The 23285-nt window shown below is 40.0% G+C and overlaps 1 protein-coding gene across 5 annotated transcripts in view; it reads right to left on the bottom strand.

The window, feature by feature from the left end:
* IKZF2 (IKAROS family zinc finger 2) overlaps window positions 1-23285 on the bottom strand; it is a 134465-nt gene that overhangs the window by 15084 nt on the left and 96096 nt on the right. For all 5 annotated transcript variants that reach the window (XM_089672298.1, XM_089672303.1, XM_089672272.1 and 2 more), the window contains 2 exons: window positions 14074-14241; window positions 3667-3804 (listed from right to left, as the gene is read on the bottom strand). In XM_089672298.1, the coding sequence (XP_089528424.1) occupies window positions 3667-3804; window positions 14074-14241 (306 nt within the window). The remainder of the gene's footprint in view (window positions 1-3666; window positions 3805-14073; window positions 14242-23285) is intronic.

Raw genomic sequence — 23285 nt, forward strand, 5'->3', positions numbered from 1 at the left:
TAATTCAACCATGAATGGCTACAAAATTCCAACCTGATTGATTCTTCCGCCAAGAATGATAGGCAAGCAAATGTCTGCTATATTTGGGAGTGTTTGGAGACATTCGATTACTGGTTGATCTTACCACATATGGTTAGATCAGGCAGAGTGGCTTTTATATCTGTAAGCATTAACTCCTTAACCTCTTCTTCATTAAACTTTGCTAGGATAATGTTTCTCCTTTTTCCCTACTCGCTATTAAGAAAAGATTTGAAAAACAAAATGGAAAAACCCACCTCTGTGCAGCTGTCACATGAAGCATATCACTACACAGCAGAATGATTGTTTTTACATTATGACCATTTTTTTTTAACCAAAGGTAATTATAAAAGTAATGAGCAGTAGGAGGGGGTTTCCCAAGTATTTTTACCCAGCAAAGAACAAAAAATGCAGATGTGATTTCAAAAATACTGACTGGATGTAGACAACACTAAACAATGTGCATAGAAGCATTTGTAAAGAAAATTGATACACTGAGAAACACTGAGAAGGGCAATTGTACATGGGCCTTTAACCATTTGCCTACTGGGCACTGTCACCCCCTTCCTGTCCAATTTTCTGCTTTCAGTGCTGTCGCACTCTGAATGACAATTGAGCGGTCATGCAACACTGTACTCATATGAAATGTTTATTTTTTTTTCACACAAATAGAGCTTTCTTTTGTTGGTATTCAATCGACAATGGGTGTTTTATTTTCTGCACTATAAACAAAAAAAAGAGCAAAAAAAATTTGAACAAAAAAAGTTTTTGTTTCTATCATAAAATTTTGCAAACAGGTAATTTTTCTCCTTCACTGATGTGCGTTGATGAGGCTGTACAGATAGGCAGCACTGATAGGCGGCACTGATAGGCAGCATTGATTGGGTGGCACTGACGGCACTGCTGGGCAGCACTGATGGGTTGCACTGCAGAACACAGGTGGGTGGCACTGCAAGGCACTGACCATCAGTGCCGATCACTTCTCTGACAACTGCCAGTTATTGGCAGTACTTTCCTCATGCTGTGACAGCGTGAGGAAAGTGCAGCCGATAGCAGATCACTGCGTAAATACAGTTGCCAGTTATCTCATTGGACACAGCTGGTCACATGGTAAAAGGCCGCTGTGATTGGCCGTTTACCGTATCACGTGATCAGTTGTGTCCGGGTGTGCGCTGCTGGGGGTGTGTTCTGGAATGATATCCAAGGATGTCGTGCCAGAAATAGACAACCGCGCTGTAGCCGTCCTTCGACTATAGCATGGTAGGGAAGAAGTTAAAGAGTTATTGTTGCTAGATAATTCAAGACCAGTACAGTTATCTGAGCACCAGCCAATATTACCCTGTACTATCTTTCTCTTTCTTCTGACTAGGATGTAATTGTACATTACATCCTAGTCAGAAACAGCTTAGCTTTGCTCACACATTCATACCTTAGGGTAAGCTGCTTCTTACATGTAGCTGTGTAAGTGGGATTTAGGGATGCAATAGGGGAAAGTGGCCTGGACACAGTGTAATAAATGCTGGCAATTGAGGTCTACTGCACAGCAGTGTGCTGGTGATGCTCTCTGTTAGGTCACTGCCCAGTTGTGCATGTTGTGGATCAGTGTCCAGTCTCATGATGCATGTTGTGGGTCAGTGTCCAGTCTCATGATGATACATGTTGTGGGTCAGTGTCCAGTCTAGTGATGGTGTATGTTGAGGGTCAGTGTTCAGTGTGCTCATAGTGTATGATGTGCGTCAGTATCCAGTCTGGTAATGGTGTACACTGTGTGCACAATTATTAGGCAAGTGAGCACTTTGATCAAATCTTTTTTTTGCATATTGTCCAACTCCATGCTGTATAAATTTGAATGCTTATTGGATTTAAGAATATCAGGTGATGTGTATTTGTGTAATGAGCGAGGGTGTGGCCTAAGGAGATCAACACCCTATATCAAGGCGTGCATAACTATTAGGCAGCTTCTTTTCCTCAGGCAAAATGGGCCAAAAAAATAAACAAAATTGATTTAACGGACTCTGAAAAGTCAAAATTTGTAAATAGTCTTTCAGAGGGATGCAGCACTCTTGAAATTGCTAAGATATTGGGGTGTGATCACAGAACCATCAAATGTTTTGTTGCAAATAGTCAACAGGGTCACAAGAAACATGTTGAGAAAAAACAAAAATGCAAATTAAACAGCCAAAGATTTGAGAAGACTCAAACGTGAAGCTACCAGGAACACATTATACTCCAGTGCTGTCATACTCCAGAATTGCAACCTACCTGAAGTGCCCAGAAGTACAAGGTGTTCAGTGTTCAGAGACATGGCCTTAGTAAGGCAGGCTGAAACCCAACCACCACTGAACAAGATACATAAGTTGAAACATCAAGACTGGGCCAAAAAATATCTGAAGACAGATTTTTCAAAGGTTGGACTGATGAGATAAGAGGGACTCTTGACGGAGCAGATGGATGGGCCTGTAGCTGGATCAGCAATGGGCACAGAGCTCCACTTCGACTCAGATGCCAACAAGGTGGAGGTGGGTTACTGGTATTATAAAATGAGCTAGTTGGACCTTTTCAGGTTGAAGATGGACTCAAAATCAACTTCCAACCCTACTGCCAGTTTTTAGAAGACACTTTCGTCAAGCAGTGGTACAGGAAAAAGTCTGCATCTTTCAAGAAGACCATGATATTTATGCAAGACAACGCTCCATCGCATGCAATGAAGTACTCCACTGTGTGGCTAGCCAGTAAAGGCTAGTAAAGTAAAAGGCAGTAAAGGCCTTAAAAGATAAAAGAATGACATGGCCCCTTCCTCACTTGACCTAAACCCTGTTGAGAACTTGTGGGCCCTTCTTAAAAACGGAAGATTTACTGTGAAGGAAAACAGTACACCTCTCTGAACAGCGTCTCTGAGGCTGTGGTTGCTGCTGCACAAAATGTCGATTGTCAACAGATCAAGAAACTGAGAGACTCCATGAATGGAAGGCGTATGACTGTTATTGAAAAGAAGGGTGGCTATATTGGCACCGATTTTTTTTTACATGTTAGAAATGTTTATTTGAACATTTTCATTTTTCATTTAGTTGCAGAATAATTGTGCACACTAAATAGTTGCCCAATAATTGTGCACACATAGATATTCTCCTAAGAAAGCCAAAGCCTCACTGTTAGTGATGTTCTGTACTGGGGTCAGTGCACAGTTTGATGTTGAATAAACTACAGTGGTCATTAATGAAGAGAATCTGGGCATAAAGTGTCAATGGGACCACTTCTTATTTTTGGTACTGAAGTGCACTGCTGTCTTTGGTTACTGGCAAGGTATGCATTGTACACCTGTGTTGCAGGATGCTCTGTACATTTCAATTCAGTGATATCTTTCTACAGTGCAACAAAATCAATAGACAATGCAACATAGGCACATTTACAAACACCCATGAAAATTACAATTAGTGTGATAAGACTATGAACTAAAATAGAGTAAACAGGCACAAAATGGCAGAGCATACACAAAAAATATAAGAATACATATAACAAGCACTCAAAAGTGGCAATGAAAATCAACCAATGATCTTCAAGCCTCCTCCACTAGCACAGAATTAAAAAAAACAAATCTATATGTGAAACAGCTCTCAAATTTAAGGGATAACACTGAAGTGTACTCACCACTGTGAGGTCCCATACCATGGCCACTCTCCAGTCCAGCATTATGCAAATAGTTGTGACAACGCTCTTTATGTTCTTCAAGGGAGCTTCGCTGCTTGTAGCTCCGGCCACAGTAGTTGCACTTATGAGGTTTGCCTACTGCAAAGATGAAAGATGACATGTTAATACACGATTGCCCAAAGTGGTACTCAACTTACCATTTTGGTAAATTGTCTCAATGCATAAAAGTATTTGGCACAATGTTTGCACAGATTGTTTGGTTGATATCAAATTCTAGCAAGGCTTATTTAATAATACTGCAGTAACCCACATCATTAATACTGCATCAACCATCCACAACCCATTGTCTGCACAGCCTTTCAGTCTCCAATGTAAACACAGAAAAGGTGCCCTGAGAGGCAGCAAGATGGTGATCTGAGTGGCTAATAGATAAGGATTTAAACTCATGAGCTTTTGCTGGTCTTTAATATAAAAACACAGAAACATTGCCCTGGAAGGAGGAAGAAGGATGAGCTGAGTGACTGATATAAGAATATGAACTACTTTTGAGCTTCTGCTGTGAACTTTGCCAATACACTGGCCTCAAGATCACTTTAAAATACTAATCACTAGGCAGGAGAAACTAAATACTTGTCTAGCATTCCAATTTTCTGTTGTAGACAGATAAGTATTAAATATCAGCAGACTAGAGCTATAATTTCCCCAATAGCCATGGCAGCTGGAAACACCCTGGCAGATAAACTATAATATATTCAATCAGCGCTCATAAATTCATGTGCCTCTCAAACCAGTCCGTGGACTGTTCCAATTATAAATCTTCCACACTTGAATCACTGGTGGGCTCCAATGAGATTTTTTAACAAATTTATTTTTGGAGTATCAATCTATTGCACCATATAGTTTTTCTTTTATTCAGAGTGGTCATCCTGTCAATTGGAGCCCAGCAGAGATTCAAGAGAGTGGAAGATTTTTGTAACTGGAACACTCCATGGACTGATTTGAGAGACACATGAGTTTATGAGTGTGGGTTGAATATATCTATGTTATGGAGATTAGGCCTCCATTGGCAAGCTAGAACATGGTTTAAAGTAAACCTACACAACCAAAGCAGGCCAATATCAAAATGACTGGCCTGACTCCAAGCATGAATGGCAATAGTGTTCCAAAAGTGAGTGGTCACTAAGGAACTAAGGTTGCTTTTAAGTGCACCTGTGATAAAAAAAAAAAAAAAAAAAAAAATACGGAAGCCCCAATTATTTTTCAAAAAATGCTAGTTGCCTGGGTGTCTGGCTACAATATTCATGTCATGTCACAGAACTGAACAAAATGCTGTCAACATCCTTTATCACTTTACATATTCTGGATCATGCACTCAAAAACACTCCGATTAAAGCATCAGCATGATAGCCTGGGAACAAGCATTCTCAAAAAAGTGTACTTAAAAGGGCTGTCTCATTTTAAGCTAGGGCAGCAAATGAAACCTAGGGTTTTTGAGTGGTGAGAGGTCCTAGAGAGGGAACTTTTACTGCAACACACAACTGAGGAGCTGGAGGGATCTTTATAATAAAACCCACGTAAAGCACACAAATTATTCCTGGAAAGAAGGACCATGTGCCACTAGAAGAATGCTGAATGCCATGATATGGATGTACACAAAACATGCTAATTTTTTTTTCCAGGACACCCAAAAGAATTGGTGAGGCACAAGATCTAAAAAGTCAAGTAATTTAAAAAGGAGGTACTATACTGTATATTACAGTAAACCGATTTTCTCCTTGAGTCCTCACAGCTAACATTAAAAATGTAGGAACTGCATTGCTGCTAACTGATTCCCAAATCTGTTTTCTCCAGGATGCCCTCAGAACCTTTAAAACTATGTTTGTGGTATACAAAAGTTTAATTGAAAAGAAAATCTGACACTGAGAACTATTCCAGAATGCAATGATCAAACTATCATCAAGCTATTTACAGGTGTCCTGCAATGCATCCCGTACAATGCACTGAGATGTGCTGAGGAGTGTTCCTCATTGTAAGGTGTCTCAAACTGAAAATTCAAGAGTTGCAGGTACCTTCATTTACTAGCATTAGTGGGCACTGACCAGTGCATGGTCTACATTTTTAGCTTGATTTTAAGCCGTTAACGCAGAAGTTACTGAGCTCAAATAGTGGGTATAGACCGAGATGCTCACACAATTCAAATGCCTCCAGTGCAGTCCAGCAGTAATCTGACTGTGTATAGAGCAAAACTATACTGTTGTACCACTGGAGACAGGCAACAGAAGGCATTTTGTTCCTTTGATGATAACAAAGATAAAAAGAAAGGATTTATTTAGGTCCTAAAGTTGGGTTCTAACCTCCTGTTCTATTCAGATTGTTAGATGTTGGAAATACAATAAATGCCCATGTCGAGTGAAGGAACTGCCATCCAATGGGTCAGATAGTTTTCCTTTGTGTATGGACCTGTCTTTTTTGGTCATACTCCAGGCCACCTGTTGAATTGCAGTTGAAGAGCAGAAGAACAGATCAATGAATGTCTCCTCCTTTCTCCCTTTGATACATATATGCTTGTTCCAATGATGTGGAGCTCTCAGTGACCAGGATACACAGAGGAAAGGAGGATTGGAGTATTGCCCTACTTGACCTATGTGATGTGGGTCAAAATCAGTGGAGATGAGCGTGCATGCCTGGTGGTGGTGGCTATCACAGGTGTATATTAAAAAAGGAGAATATTCAGGGAATTACACCTTTGTTATGCATTTTAATATGGACTGTCACTTTGTATTTATTTTCACAGTATTTATATGATTATATATATTTATTTTATAATTTGTATCTTTTATTTATTGTACATATTACATGTTCATTAGGTTTATCACGGATTAGTGGTTGTATACTCTGTAATAGGGGGCTATTTGGACCTTATTTACACTAGTTGGTTTGTGTCACTAATATTTGTGTGGTATTAAGCTTCACTTTTTTTCCCTTTAATAAGGATATTATTACCATTAATCATGTATCAAATTGAATATCATTTAATATTTATTTCTATTAATTTTTATATATATATATATATATTTTTTTTTTTATTTTTTTTTTTGTGTAGGGATAGTAGTTTTTTTTTAGCGCAGCACTATTTTCTCATATATACACACACAATTCAAATGCCTCCAGTGCAGTCCAGCAGTAATCTGTCTGTGTATAGAGAAAAACTATACTGTTGTACCACTGGAGAAAGGCAACAGAAGGCATTTTCTTCCTATAACAAAGAGATAAAAAAGGAAGGAACTTTATAGGTCCTAAAGTTGGGCTCTAACCGCCTGTTCTATTCAGATAGTTAGACATTAGAAATACAATGAACGCCCATGTCAGGTGAGGGAACTGCCATCCAAGGGGTCAGATAGTTTTTCCTTTGTGTATGGACCAGTCAAAACAATGTAACTTTAAAAAGAAACTTTGCACGCTTTCTTTGCCAGTGTGTATAGGCAGATTACACTGTCAGGTCAGCGCGGTGATTACTCTGAGCTGTTACGTTCTGCAGTGGTTTTGTGTTCTCACAAGTCTCAGTCACAGGCCAGGTTACAGGAACAATCGGTGTAATCAGCAGTCTGATTGAGGGTGTGGAATCCCCAGCTCACTCCAGGAATGCTGCTGGACAAACACTCCCTCTCAGGCGGGATTTTTTTTTCCTCTCCGTTGGGTTTTAATCCCTCAGGGATATTGCTCAGATATGTTTTTTTTTATTTTCACTAGGTGAAAGACTTGTAAATTATGCTAGAAAATAGGACCTTTATTATTATTAAGTTCTGTTGTACTTACTAATACCATTAAAAGGAAACCTTTACAACTATACTTTAAACCAGCTATTCTCAACCAAGGTTCCCTACAACCTTGGGCCTCCCCAAGATTTTGTTAGGGGTTCCATGAGAAATGAGCTACTTCTGCCTCTCACCACCAATAATCTTTTACGCTACCAATGTAGGGAACATTCTTCCCACTGAAAGCCAAGCTGATGTACAATGAGCTGTAGATAAAGTAATTAGTAGTAGGAGTTTCCTGAGAGCAAAAAGTTATTTCAGGAGTTCCTCCATTTTAAAGGATAGGTTTACCTTTTGGACAAAAATAATAAAATGCACATTTTCTGCAGGTAAAAATTGTATTTATTATTTTTGTCTGAAGGAGCTTGGAAAGCATTGCACCAGCGATAGGTAGCTCTCTGATGCCATGCAGGTCTCCCGCAGACCTGTCAGAATATCTGCTTGCCGTACGGGATGTACAAGCAAGTAGATATTCTGACAGGAAGGTTCAATGAACTACCACGGCGCTTCAAAGCGACGTGGTAGTTCATTGAAAACTACAAGCCCACAGCAGCTAAAGGCTGTCGGGACTTGTAGTTTATTCATTCATGGAAGTCTGTGAATCAATGACGCAGCAGTGTGGGCAGAGCCCCACATGGCCGAGCCGTTTTGAAATCTGACATAGTATGAGGGAACTTCTCCCTGTATTATCTGTAGGACTGGGTACGGTGGGCGCAGTTGTAGCTATGGAAACATGGTACATGTTCCACCCTAAAAATGGGTTTAACATGTAACATGTTCCCAAAGGTGAACTTATCCTTTAAATAGGTTAAGAATAGCTGCTTTAGACTGGGCATTGATTTAATTCATGTTGGGTGCATTACCACATACATACACTATATTGCCAAAAGTATTAGGGTGCCTGCCTTTACATGAACCCTACGGACGAAGCCTGTGATGCCATTAAAGTTCAATATTGAGTTGGCCCACCCTTTGCAGCTATAACAGCTTCAACTGTTCTGGGAAGGCTGTCCACAAGGTTTAGGAGTGTGTCTATAGGAATGTTTGACCATTTTTCCAGAAGCACATCTGTGAGGTCAGGCACTGATATCGGATGAGAAAGCTTGGCTCGCAATATCCGCTATAACTCACCCAAAGGTGTTCTGCCAAGGTTGAGGTCAGAACTCTGCGCAGCCCAGTCAAGTTCCTCCACCCCAAACTCGCTCATCTATGTCTTTATGGACCTTGCTTTGTGCACTGGTGAGCAGTCATGCTGGAACAGGAAGGGGCCATCCCCAAACTGTTCCCACAAAGTTGGGAACATGAAATTCTCCAAAATGTCTTGGTATGCTGACACCTTAAGAGTTCCCTTCAATGGAACTAAGGGGCCAAGCCCAACCCCTGAATAAACAACCCCACAATACCCCCTCAATCAAACACTACACTTGGCACAATGCAGTCAGGCAAGTACCATTCTCCTAGCAACCACCATACCCGGATGCGTCCATCGGATCACCAGACAGAGAAGCAAGATTTGTCACTACAGAGAACACATCTCCACTGCTCTAGAGTCCAGTGGCAGCGTGCTTTACACCACTGCATCCGCCGCTTTGCATTGCACTTGGTGATGTAAGGCTTGTATGCAGCTGCTATGCCATGGAAACCCATTCCATGAAGCTCTTATTGCACAGGTGGCAACCTATCACGGTACCAAAATTGAATTCACTGAGCTCCTGAGAGCGACCCATTCTTTCACAAAATGTTTGTAGAAGCAATCTGCATGCCTAGGTGATTGATTTTATACACCTATGGCCATGGAGGTGATTGGAACACCTGAATCCAATGATTTGGAGGGGTATCCCAATACTTTTGGCAATATAGTGTTGACCTTTGCATTTACAATTGCATGTGCAGCTTCCATGGGTGAGGAGCAAGTAGTGGATTCCCACAAGATTGAGGGCACGCAGAAGACTAATACACAGTGAGCCATCTATGTATCTTTGGCTAGCTTTCCTATCTAAACTGACAAAGATATGACTGCAACAAAATGGTGGCTGTCTATTTACAGACACCGACTCCCTGTTGCATAAATGTAATGAGATGGGTAATCTATTGCATTTTTGAAACATTGTTACTTTTAATTTAATTTTATCTTTGTCAGCCGAAAACAATAAAAATAGTACTGCCCAAATGCCCCTGCAAATCTGTGTCAGTCAGAGCAGCTTGTGAAACGACTCAGACATATTTTGCCATTTTCGGGGTTTATTCATAGATGTCTCTATGATTAAGCCCCAAAAGGGTAAACCGTGTCTGAGGAGCTCTCTACAGATGCATTACAGAAGCTGAAGCCATCTTTAACCAATCTTATTACATTTATGCAACAGAGGGTCGGTGTCTGTGTGCAAATGGCCACCATTTTGGTGACATCTACTGAAGCCTGACAAGCAAATTCTGTCTGTCTTGCACCAGTCTTTTCACATACTGATCTGACGGACATAGATTTGGAGGGGCATTTGGGCAGTACTATTTTTTATTGTTTTGGGATGACAAAGAATTGAATATTCAAACGATCTTAAAAGTAACAATGTTTCTAAAGTGCAATAGATTGCTGTCAAAAAGTGAATGATCTCCATAAAAGTCAAACTTTTTACGCAGAAAACTTTCCAACATTTCCTGCCAGCCAACAGTTGCTATGGACTTCACACATCTCTACATTATCACCTGCCAGCACTTATACACAAGTTTTATTATTGAAATGGGTCTCTACAAAAATAGACAAAAGAAAGTTCTCTACAACCAGGGACAAAAACAAGGATCTCATGGGTCCACTTTTGAGAACTCGTTTCTCCACCCTTTTTTTTTTTTTTGAAGAAGAAGCCCATAAGGTTGGCTTCCATGGAAAACTTCAGCATCTCATCTTGGAAAGGTATTCTTGCATCTTCTCTGAACAGCTAACCAATTCTTGTTTAAACAGTATTCACAAACAGTCTGTACTGTAAGCATTCCCTAAAACCCAACTATACATATAGAACATTTATACTGAACAAACAGGAGATGCAACTTCAGCATGATAAACGAGAACTATCTGCTAATGCACAACAAGAAGTATCTGCTTATGTACTACAAGAAGTATCCGCTAATGTGCTACACCCAATAAAGTGCAAGGCTATTGAGAAACCCCACGTGACGTGACTGGAAATAACAGCTGCTAATCAGGGAGTAGCGTTCCTTCCTTACCCTGACAGGTGAGCAAATAATCCTTGGAGCGTTGGGTTGGGGCTGTATTAGTCTCTTAAGGAACATTGGGATGGAAAGTAGTCATAGACTTGTGTAATACATTCCCGAACAGCAGCTTACATGAAGTGGAGAAAAATGGTATTCAGAATGCCTCTCTGATGTTCATAAGACACTAAAATATGGATTCACCAATTTTAAATAGTCTGCATAGCTGAGTGATTTTTTTTTTCATTAATCATAATCATGAATTGCTCAGATTAGAAGGAACATGTTGACACGAACCCTTAGGCTGTCTGTTGACTGCCGAACATTTGTCGGCTACATGACTGAACCATGCTTGGTTTGCAAAAATCAGACAGTTTAAGGTTAATTTTCAGCCAGCAATGGGAGCTCTGTGATTCAGGATCATTTCCTGGGAGAGGGATGCACTATTCAAATGTCCCCATAAATGAAGAGAAAGGTCACAGGGGGTCCAGCAGTTCTCAGAACATAATAAGCACAGTCTAATTTCTCCGTTTTCATTGTTCTCAGTCAGATATCTGACTGCTAATGGACACCCTAAACAGCAGGTTGTTATCTACGAAACTGAAGAGGGAGTATGATTTAGCTCAGGAGAGGAGAACCTGATAATCTTACACACATAAATGACACATTACTTTTATGAAAGCCCTGAAAGGGCATGTCCTGGGGAAGACATGAATTTTGCTCCTGAACTTCCTTGATGAGTAATGTAAGTGGCAGCCAGCCACGCCACACTGCACTGGAAAATCCAGTCAAATTGACTTCTCACTTCCAGTCAGCAACACACCCCCACCTTCCAGCACAGCTCTGACAGGTACAATACCGAAGAATAGCAGCAACAGGGCACAAAATACTACAACCCCCATACATAAGCTACAGAAAGTAATTCTTAAAGAATATTCCTATGACACAAATACCTTCATATAGTTACACCTCTGGAAATGGTTATAAGTAATGTAAAATATTACAGAATGGAAATACGTCATGTACATAGTTTGAAAATTTGGAAACTGAAATGAAATCATTAGAAACCACCAACTTTTTTTTACAGTTTCACCGGTTTCTGGTTGAGGCAATAAAGAAGAGAGTGCAAAGAGAAAAGATTATGTGTGTCCATAGTAACCAAATCAGCTTTCAACTTACTGAACAAAGAATAGTTAAACTACAGCTTCTGATTGGTTGTTATACGTTACTACATGTTTGACATTGTTCTTTGCCTTGTTGCATCAGCATTTTATGTAGCCCGAACACAATATCTTGGTAAAGGGGGTCTTACTGAACGGTTTTCAGTAGAGTTGATGGTGGCCAAATATAACTCATGTCAGCGCCTTTCTGAAATTCACATTTCTACAAACCACATTTTGCAATTCTAGTTCCAATCCTCCTGAAACTCTGATTATCAAAGCTATACCACATCCAAAGACCCAAACAATAAAAACAGAGAGCTGGAGCATGTGGGACCAGGAAATATATAGCATGAACTTTAGAATTTAAGGTCTGGATTTTGGGGGCTGCAAACTTTTTTCATCAAACATCTCTATTTCTCTCCTAAATGACGAATGGAGATTTCCTTAAAGTGTTCGTTAAGTCAAAATTTTTTTACGTTTTGGATAGAATGTGAAACATTTATAACCTTTGTTATTATGTTCATGTCCCCACTGTGAAGTTCATCATCTATACTGGTTCTGCTGAGTATTGCTTCCAAGACAAGTAAAGGGGAAATCAACATTTTTAAAGGTAGGGGGAAGGTTTCTAAAGGGGAATTCTAGTTAGAAGATAACTATCTAATGGGTATTATCCATCACAGGAAGTAAAAGGGGAAATCTCACCGATGAGACACAGACAGCACAAAAAAAAAATCCTGGAGGTCCTAACCATTACTTACTCTATCCCCCAAAGCTATTTATATACAATTTAATAAAAGAAATCGCTAGTGAGAAACATTGTTTTAATAGGGAGATATGAATGATATGAAGGCAATTGGGAAGGGTGAGGGGTTAACAGACATTGCCAAGTCTCAACAAACAAGAACATACTAGCGAAGGAAACGTGAAAACATTTGCACGTAAGTGGGTCAGAATGCTCTTTAGTAACAGTATACCATTTACAACAGGGGTCAGCAACAGGCTACTTGTGATCTATATAATGATTGCAGTCATGTGATGGTAGATGCAACAAAGCTGTGCTTCCAGCTCCTGACCTCGCCTGCTGCCTCTCAGGCTAGAGTGGCAAATAGGAATTGTAAAGTCGAGGGAAGTACTAGGATCCTCCTTGGCTTCGACATGTCATATGACACAGCCAAAGAGAAAACTGGGAGGACTTCCCTCATTCTGTTGGACACCACTGCATCCAAGATCTGGTAAGAAAATTTTACATATTGAGCCAAGAATATGTGCTGTGAGCAATTTTAGCTTAGGATGTATATATTTGTACAGGATAGGGGTATTTTTGTTTGTAGGGAGAGATGTGTATTTTTTACTACTGACCTACTGCGTGGTACATATTACTGACCCCTACACTATGGGGTTGATTTTCTAAAACTGGAGAGTGCAAAATCTGGTGCAGCTCTGCATAGAACTTCCAATATTTTGGTCAAAGCTTAATTGAACAAGCTGAAATTAGAGGTGGACTGGCTATCATGCACAGCTGCACCAAATTTGAACTCTTCAGTTTTAGTAAATCAACCCCTACATGTTCCATACTACTGAACAGTTGCTAACTTCTGACTACTGGACTCCGGGTTACTTCATTCTGAGTTATTTATTATTACAAATACTTATATAGCGCCATCAATTTACATGGCGCTTTACATATATATTGTACATTCAGTCTTATTCCTGCCCCCTGAGCTCTGCGTCACTTTCACGTGACCCGTGTGCTCTGGGTCAATTACTCCCAACCCCAGAACTCTTCAAATGTTTTACCTATTAGATGGGACCCTGCTAGGTTAGCTGCTTTAAAAAAAACAAAAAACATTGCACCCAGGTGATCTTTGATCTCTTCATGTTGTTTAGGTAGATCTACACTTCTCCAGGGTTGCCTACGCCTATTCTAAAACAATGCATTTCTAATTTTATCACAGCACTTGGGAGAATAGATGTCTTGCACCTAGCATCAAGTAGGAAAAATCAACAATCATCCGGAATGTGTATGTTTTATGCTTTTAAATCCAAAAAACACAATTCAATATGTATGTTGCAGTTTCTAAACATTGTCGTGGGCGTATAATAAAACCATTTTTCTCCAGAAGCAAGCCAAAAAATTAAGATGACCCACAGTCAAAGGAGTAGCAAATGCCAAAATAAGCATTTGATAAAGAATTCTAAGACAACATTTCCTTTTAACAGAAACTTACCTGAGTGTGTCCTGAGGTGACCGGTAAGTGCATCCCTCCTTCGGCAGGCATAGCTACAGAACGGACACTTAAAGGGTTTCTCCCCAGAATGTAATTTAATGTGACGCAAGAGATTCCCCTTTTGAGTAAATGATGCTCCACACTGGTTGCAGTGAAAAGGGCGTTCCCCTGAACAGAAGAAAAATTGACTTGGTTTAGCACCAATTATTAAAAGGTACACCCAATAAACTTTGTGAGATATGGGATAGCAGTTATGTGCCATTCAACAGCGCGGTCAACCAGATTTCACATTTTATCAAAATTCATGTCAAAATAATTTGCTACTATTCTCCTACAATAAAGAGACCTTTCTCAGTTTACTGTAAAATCCTATAATGGACAAAATGTATGGTCAGGTTTTCACAAATAATGAGACTTGATAAACCTTTTGTAATAACTGGGCCATGTAGAGATTAACAAGTACAAATGCAGGACTGACGATCAACACTGGCCAATAAGGTGGAGGATAGAGCTCAGGGATTAGGGACTTCTGCGGTGTTAGAGAAGGAAACTGAAGGTAGGTTTAGACACTACTAGGTGATATAGTCAGTGTAGTAGATTTGGAGAATCAGAAGTATATTTTAACAGAAAAAGTATTGTTTACTTTTATAGAATGGGTGGTATTATAGAGTTTACCCTAATTTTACAGAATGTTTCATGTTTGATTCTCTCCATTTTGTTATTGCATTAAACTTAAATTTGTAGTTTTGGTCACTGAAGGGAGTTTTTATGGTCTCAATAAAATTTCTTGAAAAGGTAGCGCGTGGTTTTCAGCAGGTTGACCGACTAAGGCTTGTATTGTGAATCGAAACAGTTCAGCACAGTCCCCCATGTAGTACTGCTCTGTAAGGAGCAGAAGCTGCATATGTACTGTAAATAGAACGGTCACCATGTACATATATACTTAAAATACTGCATAAAAACAAGGTTATTAAAAATAGTAGCCTAGGTTAATTTGATCACATCTTTATTAAAAAAAAACAAAAAACAAAAAACAAAAAAAAACAACCTTGAGAGGATCAGCTGAAATATACAAAAAAAAAAAAAATTGGTTATATGACAGATATTTTCAATTAATAAATCACAGAAGCATGTGGAATCAATTGTGTGTGCTTAGCCAACAAAAGCACATCAACAACCTCAACTAAAATTCTGTATGAAAATCTGGAAAAATACAATGCTGGCTACCATTAAGGGACTACAGAGGAAGACATGTTAGCTCAACCTCAAGTGAGTGAGTTTGCTCAGACATAATTCACCCATCAGTTTCATAAGGTTATGAAATGCTCTCATATTTTACTTGTGAAAAACCCTGGTTTTCAAACAGTTGGCTTGAGTCAAAACAGAAAAAAAAAAAAAAAAAAATGAAAAGGCAACTCTCAATTTCAAAACTTGTATTAAACTCATGGAAACACCTGATATTTTGATAGCAAACAACATTATACAATGTGGGAGCAGTTATGACTGTCAAGGGGAATAGGAACTTATGACCATGACTACCTATGCATAAATTGGGGTTCTATCCTCATATGCTCAAAAATGTATATGTGGGACACAATGTATATTTACACCATCAACAAAAAATTTATAGATATTATATTATAATAGATCTATATATCCATATATACACACACACACACACACACACACACACACACACACACAATCTGCAAGTGTAAAAGGGATGACATGTTTCCCATTGAAAGCAGAAGTAATTAGCATTCTTTTGCTTCCGCTGTGTGATGAGACACCTAGCTAACAGGTGGGAGGCCTCACTTTTGTCATTCACTGCATGCACTGTTAGCAATAAGGAGTCATTTCAGAGCTTACTGAGCTTCAAAGAGGGCAAATTGTTGATGACTGCTTAGCTGGTGCCTCTGTGACTGAAGTTTCAAATTTGCTGTGTCGCGAGGTACAATATCAAAAAGTTATGACGGCATATACAGTTTGAGAAAACGTAGTCCGATAAGCGTGGCCAACATGGTCAGCTAACTGAAAGACATAAAGACATTGCGCAGAATTGTGATCCGGAATAAGAAAACAACTGCTGCAAAAGTGACTGCAGAGCTCAATGTCAGTCTTCATGGGACTGAGACAGGGACTTGCCCTCAGAAAGCTCTGACATGACTATTACTAGCAGCACACAGCGAATGACAAATATACACACACTCCTCATCGCCCACTTTATTAGATACTCCTTGCCAGTACCGGGTTGGACCCACTTTTGCCTTCAGAACTGACTTACAGTAATTCTTCATGGCATATATTCAACAAGGTGTTGGGAACAATCCTCAGAGATTTTGGTCCACATTGACATTATAGCATCACGCAGTTGCTGCAGATTTGTTGGTTGCACATCCATGATGTAAATCTCCCATTCCACCACATCCCAAAGGTGCTCTATTGTATTGAGATCTGGTGACTGTGGAGGCCATTGGAATACAAAGAACGCATTGGCATGTTCAAGAAACCAGTGAGAATTTGAGCTTTGTGACATGGTTTATTATCCTGCTGGACGTAGCCATCAGAAGATGGGTACACTGTAGTCATAAAGGGATGGACATGGTCAGCAGCAATACTCAGGTAGGCCGTGGCAATTAAACAATGCGTAATTGATACTAAGGGGCCCAAAGTGTGCCGAGAAAATATCCTCCACACCATTACACCACCACCAGCCTGAACCGTTGATACAAGGCAGGATGGATAAATGCTTTCATGTTGTTCATGCCAAATTCTGACTCTACCATCTGAATGTTGCAAAGGAAATCGAGACTCAGACCAGGCAACATTTTTCCAATCTTCTATTGTCTAATTTTGGTGAGACTGAGCAAATTGTAGCCTCCGTTTCCTGTTCTTAGCTGATAGGAGTGGCACCCGGAGTGGTCTTCTGCTGCTGTAGCCCATCTGCTTCAAGGTTCAACATGTTGTGCTTTCAGAGATGGTATTCTGCATACCTTGGTTGTACAGACTGATTTGAGTTACTGTTGCCTATCATCTCAAATCATTCAGCCCATTCTCCTCTGACATCAGCAAGGCATTTTCGTCCACACAACTGCTGCTTACTGGATAATTTCTTTTTCGGACCATTCTATATAAACCCTAGAGATGGTTGTGCGTGAAAATCCTAGTAGATGAGCAGTTTTTGAAATGCGCAGACCAGTCCATGTGGCACCAACAACCATGCAACGTTCAAAGTCACTTAAATCCCCTTTCTTCCCCATTCTGATGCTCGGTTTGAACTTCAGCAAGTCATCTTCACCACGTCTACATGCCTAAAAGCATTGAGTTGCTGCCATATGGTTGGCTGATTAGCAATTTGTGTTACCAAGCAATTGAACACTTATACCTAACAAAGAGGCCGGTGAGTCTGTATGTATATACAATCTTTAAAAGCGCAACATAGAGTTTGGCAACTGTATGATAATTGGCGCAGACACAATAAGGTGCTATGCACACATGGAGCGCTCTTTCCACTACAATAAGAAATCTAATTGACTATTCTTTGGGATCTCATGGAGCACACTTTATGTTCAGCAATCTATTTTAGCCACCTTAGACTTATGTCTCAGTGTACTCACATGGACTAAATGTCATGCTTCCACATACCCAGAGGTACTGGGTTAACTTTGACTCTTTGAGCTAAACAGAGACAGGGGATGGACATTTAGACAGGACATCCATGATGGCAAACCAACTTTACTACAGTTAAGCATTAAAGTTGGGTCTTTCCCTGCCCCAGGCTTGTGGTTGGACAGATGAGAATTAGAAGGCTTATAAAAAAGGTCCTCCCTGTGCCATTCTTCACTTTCCTACTGTCAATATCTCACTTGCCGGCACGCGTATCACAAAGCACCTGAATTCCATGTAGTGTTCTCCTCATTTTCCCAGTCTGTACTCTACTGTGCAGAGGATTGCAGGAGGCTATCACCAAGGAAAATTTAAACTAGTTACCTATAAAAATGTATACATATTGGATTTTAGCACTATTTACACACATAAAAATTATTAAAAAGGTATGTTTAAATCTTAAATTGGGTAACAAATTGTTGCATATGCAGTCCTCCTATTACTTTAAGCTGCTAAGTTAATTTAGTGAAAGCTATGATGACACATTAATATTATTGAAGAAAGACAAAAGAACAACCCATGAGTGTACAATGTATTACCATGTACTAAACGTAAATACTTGTGATGGTAGTAAAAGGTGACTTTACAGTGACTTAAAATGGTTCTAAAAGGTTCTACCTCAATGCATTAAGGTTAAAAAAAATAAAAAATTTTGGTGTAGCTACCCCACAGCCCCCTCCTAAATACTTACCGGAGCTCGATCTTGGTCTAGCGCTGTACACAAGAGCAGTGGCACTGCTTTCTCCTCACTGGACTGTGTGAGAACAGCAAAGTCACTGGCAAGAAACAAAAATGCAGGGGGGGGGGGGGGTGCACTGTGTGTGTTGACACAGTGTGGCTCAGGATGGAGCCCGTTTCAGAACCCCCCTAGCAAACCTGCTGGAGGGTACTCAAAGTGGGAAGGAGCGGGGTGGAGGGAATAGAAGCCCTGGCAGTGGACCCAAGAAGGAGAAGGATCGTGGCTGCTCTGTGCAAAACCAGAGCACAGGAGCAGGTAAGTTTAACATGTTTATTAGTTTAGAAAATTTTTAAGTGAACCTGTAATATCACTTTAAAGTAAAAAGGTAGAGGGCAAAGTCCAGCAATGTCTGATTCAAAGTTAAAGCTGAACTCCAGGCAGATATAAAAGACACAAATTAATGCAGCTTAGTATTCATCAAAGAGGACTTCAAAGTATTGTTTTTATTGCAGTCACATTGGTCAGGCTACATACTGTGCCAATATAACTATGCAATGAAAACCATATCTGGAGCTTAGCTTAATGCATTTTTCAAAGTGTTTTTTGTATAATTACCTGAATTGTTTTTAAGATCAGCTGCTTGCAGTACTGTACAGCAGAACTCAGAGCGTGGGAGGGATAAGCAGCACACAGAGGCAGTTAATTGTGCTGCAGTGCAAGTAGCATGCAGATACGAAAAGAGAGCAGAGGAACAGAGAAATGAGCCATCTATCTGCTTCTTCTCCTCTTACTGTCCAATCACAAGTAGTGGTAAGGGAATAGACTTATAAATGTTGTCCAATTGCAACAGGAAAATTCAGGTCTCCCACCCTGCCAGACAGTGCTCTGCTGTGTGGCAGAGCCGTGTCAATATCAGGATTGGATGGTCAGAAATCGAAACCCCTTGGCAAGTAAAACTGATATAGAGATTTTATCTGTGTGTGTAATATATTTTATATAAAAACATACACATGTAATATATATTACACACATATACACACACACACACACACACATACACAGTGAAGGAAATAAGTATTTGCTCCCCTGCTGATTTTGAATGTTTGCCCACTCACAAAGAAATGATCAGTCTAAAAATCGAACGGAAGGTGTATTGTAACACTGAGAAACAGAATAGCAACAAAAATGCAAAAGAAATGCATGTCTAACAAATTATGCACGGATTTGCATGTTCGTGAGAGAAATTAGTATTTGATCCCCGATCATTCAGCAGGATTTCTGGCTACCAGGTGTCTTTCATACAGGTAACAAGCTTAGATTAGAAGCAGTCTCTTGAAAGGAGTGCTGCTAATCTCATTTTGTTCCCTGTATAAAAGACACCTGTCCACAGGAGCAATCAAACAATCAGATTCCAAACTCTCCACCATGGAAGAGACCAAAGAGCTGTCCAAGGATGTCAGGGACAAGATTGTAGACCTACACAAAGCTGGACTGGGCTACCAAACTATCGCCAAGCAGCTTGGTGAGAAGGTGACAACAGTTGGTGCAATCATTCGCAAATGGAAGAAACACAAACCAACTGTCAGTCTCCCTAGGTGTGGTGCACCATGAAAGATCTCACCTCTTGGGAGTCTCAATGATCATAAGAACAGTGAGGAATCATCCCAGAACTACACATGAGGATCTTATCAATGATCTCCAGGCAGCTGGGACCACAGTCACCAAGAAAACAATTGGTAACACACTACGCTGACAAGGATTGAAATCCTGCAGTGCCCACAAGGTCCCTCTGCTCAAGAAAGCACATGTCCAGGCCCATCTGAGGTTTGCCACTGAACATCTGAATGATGCAGAGGAGGACCGGTTGAAAGTGTTGTGGTCAGATGAGACCAAAAACGAGCTCTTTGGCATCAACTCAACTCGCCGTGTTTGGAGGAGGAGGAATGCTGCCTATGACCCCAAAAACACCATCCCAACTGTCAAACATGGTGGTGGAAACATTCTGCTTTGAGTGTGTTTTTCTGCTAAGGGGACAGGACAACTGCACCGCATCAAAAGGGACAATGGACGGGGCAATGTACCATCAAATTTTGGGTGAGAACCTTCTTCCCTCAGCCAGCGCATTGAAAATGGTCGTGGATGGTGTTCCAGCATGACAATGACCCAAAACACATGGCCAAGGCAACAAAGGAATGGCTCAAGAAGAAGCACATTAAGGTCCTGGAGTGGCCTAGCCAGTCTCCAAACCTTAATCCAATTGAAAATCTGTGGAGGGAGCTGAAAGTTCAAGTTGCCAAACGTCAGCCACCAAACCTTAATGACTTGGAGAGGATCTGCCAAGAGGAGTGAGCCAAAATCCCTCCTGAGATGAGTGCAAACCTGGTAGCCAACTACAGGCAACGTCTGACCTTTGTGATTGTGAACAAGGGATTTGCCACCAAGTACTAAGTCATGTTTTGTGAAGGGGATCAAATACTTATTTCCCTCATGAACATGCAAATCAGTGCATAATTTGTTAGACATGCATTTATTTTGAATTTTTTTGTTGCTATTCTGTCTCTCAGTGTTACAATACACCTACCATTCGATTTTTGGACTGATCATTTCTTTGTGAGTGGGCAAACATTCAATATCAGCAGGGGATGAAATACTTATTTCCTTCACTGTATCTCCATGGCTTTATATAAAAGTAGTCCAGAATATTATTTTGCATTTGTTTTCATAAGTAAGCAAAATGTGTGACCACATACTGATTCATACCATATGCTTGGAAACACACTAATACTTTGTACAACAGAACTCCCTGTTAAACAATAAAAGACTTTTTACTTTGCTAATGCTGTTCATTTTTGGAAGTTTCATTTGATATAATTAGGGTTGGCTGCTCCAATGCAAAATGCCTGCAGGATCTGATTGTAATATTACCTGAGCTATTGCAAGTACACACATTATAGTCTTCCCATTTCTTCATTCCCGGCAAAACATAGCACGCAATTGACAATCTTTGCTGAACTACAGCTGCCATGATTGTGTGTGTGTGTGTGTGTGTGTGTGTGTGTGTGTGTGTAAGACTCTTAGTTTCTTAGTTGAAGTTTTGTAACCAATCAGTCAATACCAATCTTTACACTGTTATCAGTACCTCATCAGGGCTCTGTCAGTTTAATTTTCCATACCTGACATATACATTAATTAAACAATAAATAACTGAAGCTTTAACTACTATTACAGAAGTGTTATATTGTGCTCATGACTGAATTAAATTAGTTTTAGTAATGAGAATGATAAGTGTAATGAGGTTACCCTAATTTGCCTAAACAAAGTGGAACTTTGAGCAAGAGTTCGATCATTAATTCAGACTTGGGTAATAATTTGTTTACAGCCTTACTTCCTCAACTACCACTTCTGCCTTCATCTCTGGAAATATGCTTTAGGCTTTCTGTTAAAACTACCCAAAACTGTGTTTAACAAATTGCTACCTATTAAAGTCCATTTTGCACCCACAATGACTTAACTCCCAACCTTCTATTGGTAACAAAAAGGCACACAATTAGCCTCACCCCACATTTCTCCTCAATTTGACCATTTCTGGAATGGTCAAACTCCTTTTTAGCAATTCCATTTCTTTTGGGATCATAAAACTGAATGTTGGAAGATATGCTTAAGACTAATCTAGATAGTGGGAACTATAGAATGGCTAGATCAGTGGTCTTGAACTACGACCCTTTGCTTGCCTTTATCCAGCTCTTGAGGAACGATTCCTTTCAATGATACGGGACACTATAAGGGGCACCATTTCTCCCACTGACGCCAACAATGGGGCACCATTTCTCCCACTGACGCCAACAATGGGGCCCTATTCCTCCCAATGATACCAACATTTCCACTTCTGAAGGCAACAATCTGGCCACCCTAAAGTCTGAAGTAGAATAAACTGGCCCTTTGTTAGAAAGTTTGGAGACCCCTGGGTAAGATGAAAGAAAACTGCATCTTTCCTGTTAAAGCCAAATTGTACTCTTAGGGAAAAAAAAAAGAAATGGTTAAACTTGGAGTTCTGCAAATAATAATCTTGTAATTTCTTACTTTTACATTCTTAGGAAAGGTTCTCTGGCAGCTTTACAAAGTCCTGTGTCCAGGCTTTGGGCTGCACAGATAGACAGCTGCCTTCTGTGTGAGAGCAGTTCTTTCTCTCCAGCAGTCTCAGATCCTCAAAGCTAGGAGGTTCGACTCTGCAGCCTGTGACCTGAATCAGGACTTTGTTAGGCTGCCAGAGACGGCTACCTACAAAAGTTAGCCTTTTTAAGATTATTTGCAGATTTTAGGTTTAACTGTTCTAATACAATGTTAAAGGTCTACCTTGTGGTGATACGTACACCTAAAATAAAAAAAAAAAAAATGCTCAGATTGATTGTGAATGTTCTACAAAACTTACAAAATTAAAAAAGGGATATTCAGGATTTGTTTATAGTCTCTAACAAAAGTCAGTGATTTACAGAATACATATTGCCCTTTTCAGCAAGTCTTTGCCCAATTAGTTCAGTTAAATTATTACTTAAGGTTTGATTCATATGGAGATTTAGATGGAGTTTTTGGTTGATTTGGTCTGAATTTGTAACCAAAGTGCAGTGTAACTGGTATAGATCTTGGTTGTTCTAAACTGTTCATTGCGTAAAATGCAATGGTCCACATAACTGCTATACTAGTTAGCAAGCCCATTCCCATTGGCACACTTTGTGGTTGACTTACTAAAAGGCAAAATAGGCTGTGCAACACATGTGAACTCCAAGTGTACTTGGAAGTGTACTGCAAGTGCAGTTGCTCTAGATCTGAGGGGAACGCGCAAGGAAAATGAAAAAAACAAAACAAAAAA

Source organism: Staurois parvus, unplaced genomic scaffold (genome assembly GCF_062004578.1).
Source record: "Staurois parvus isolate SC_StPar_1 unplaced genomic scaffold, SC_StPar_1.0 ptg000011l, whole genome shotgun sequence".
NCBI lineage: Eukaryota > Metazoa > Chordata > Amphibia > Anura > Ranidae > Staurois > Staurois parvus.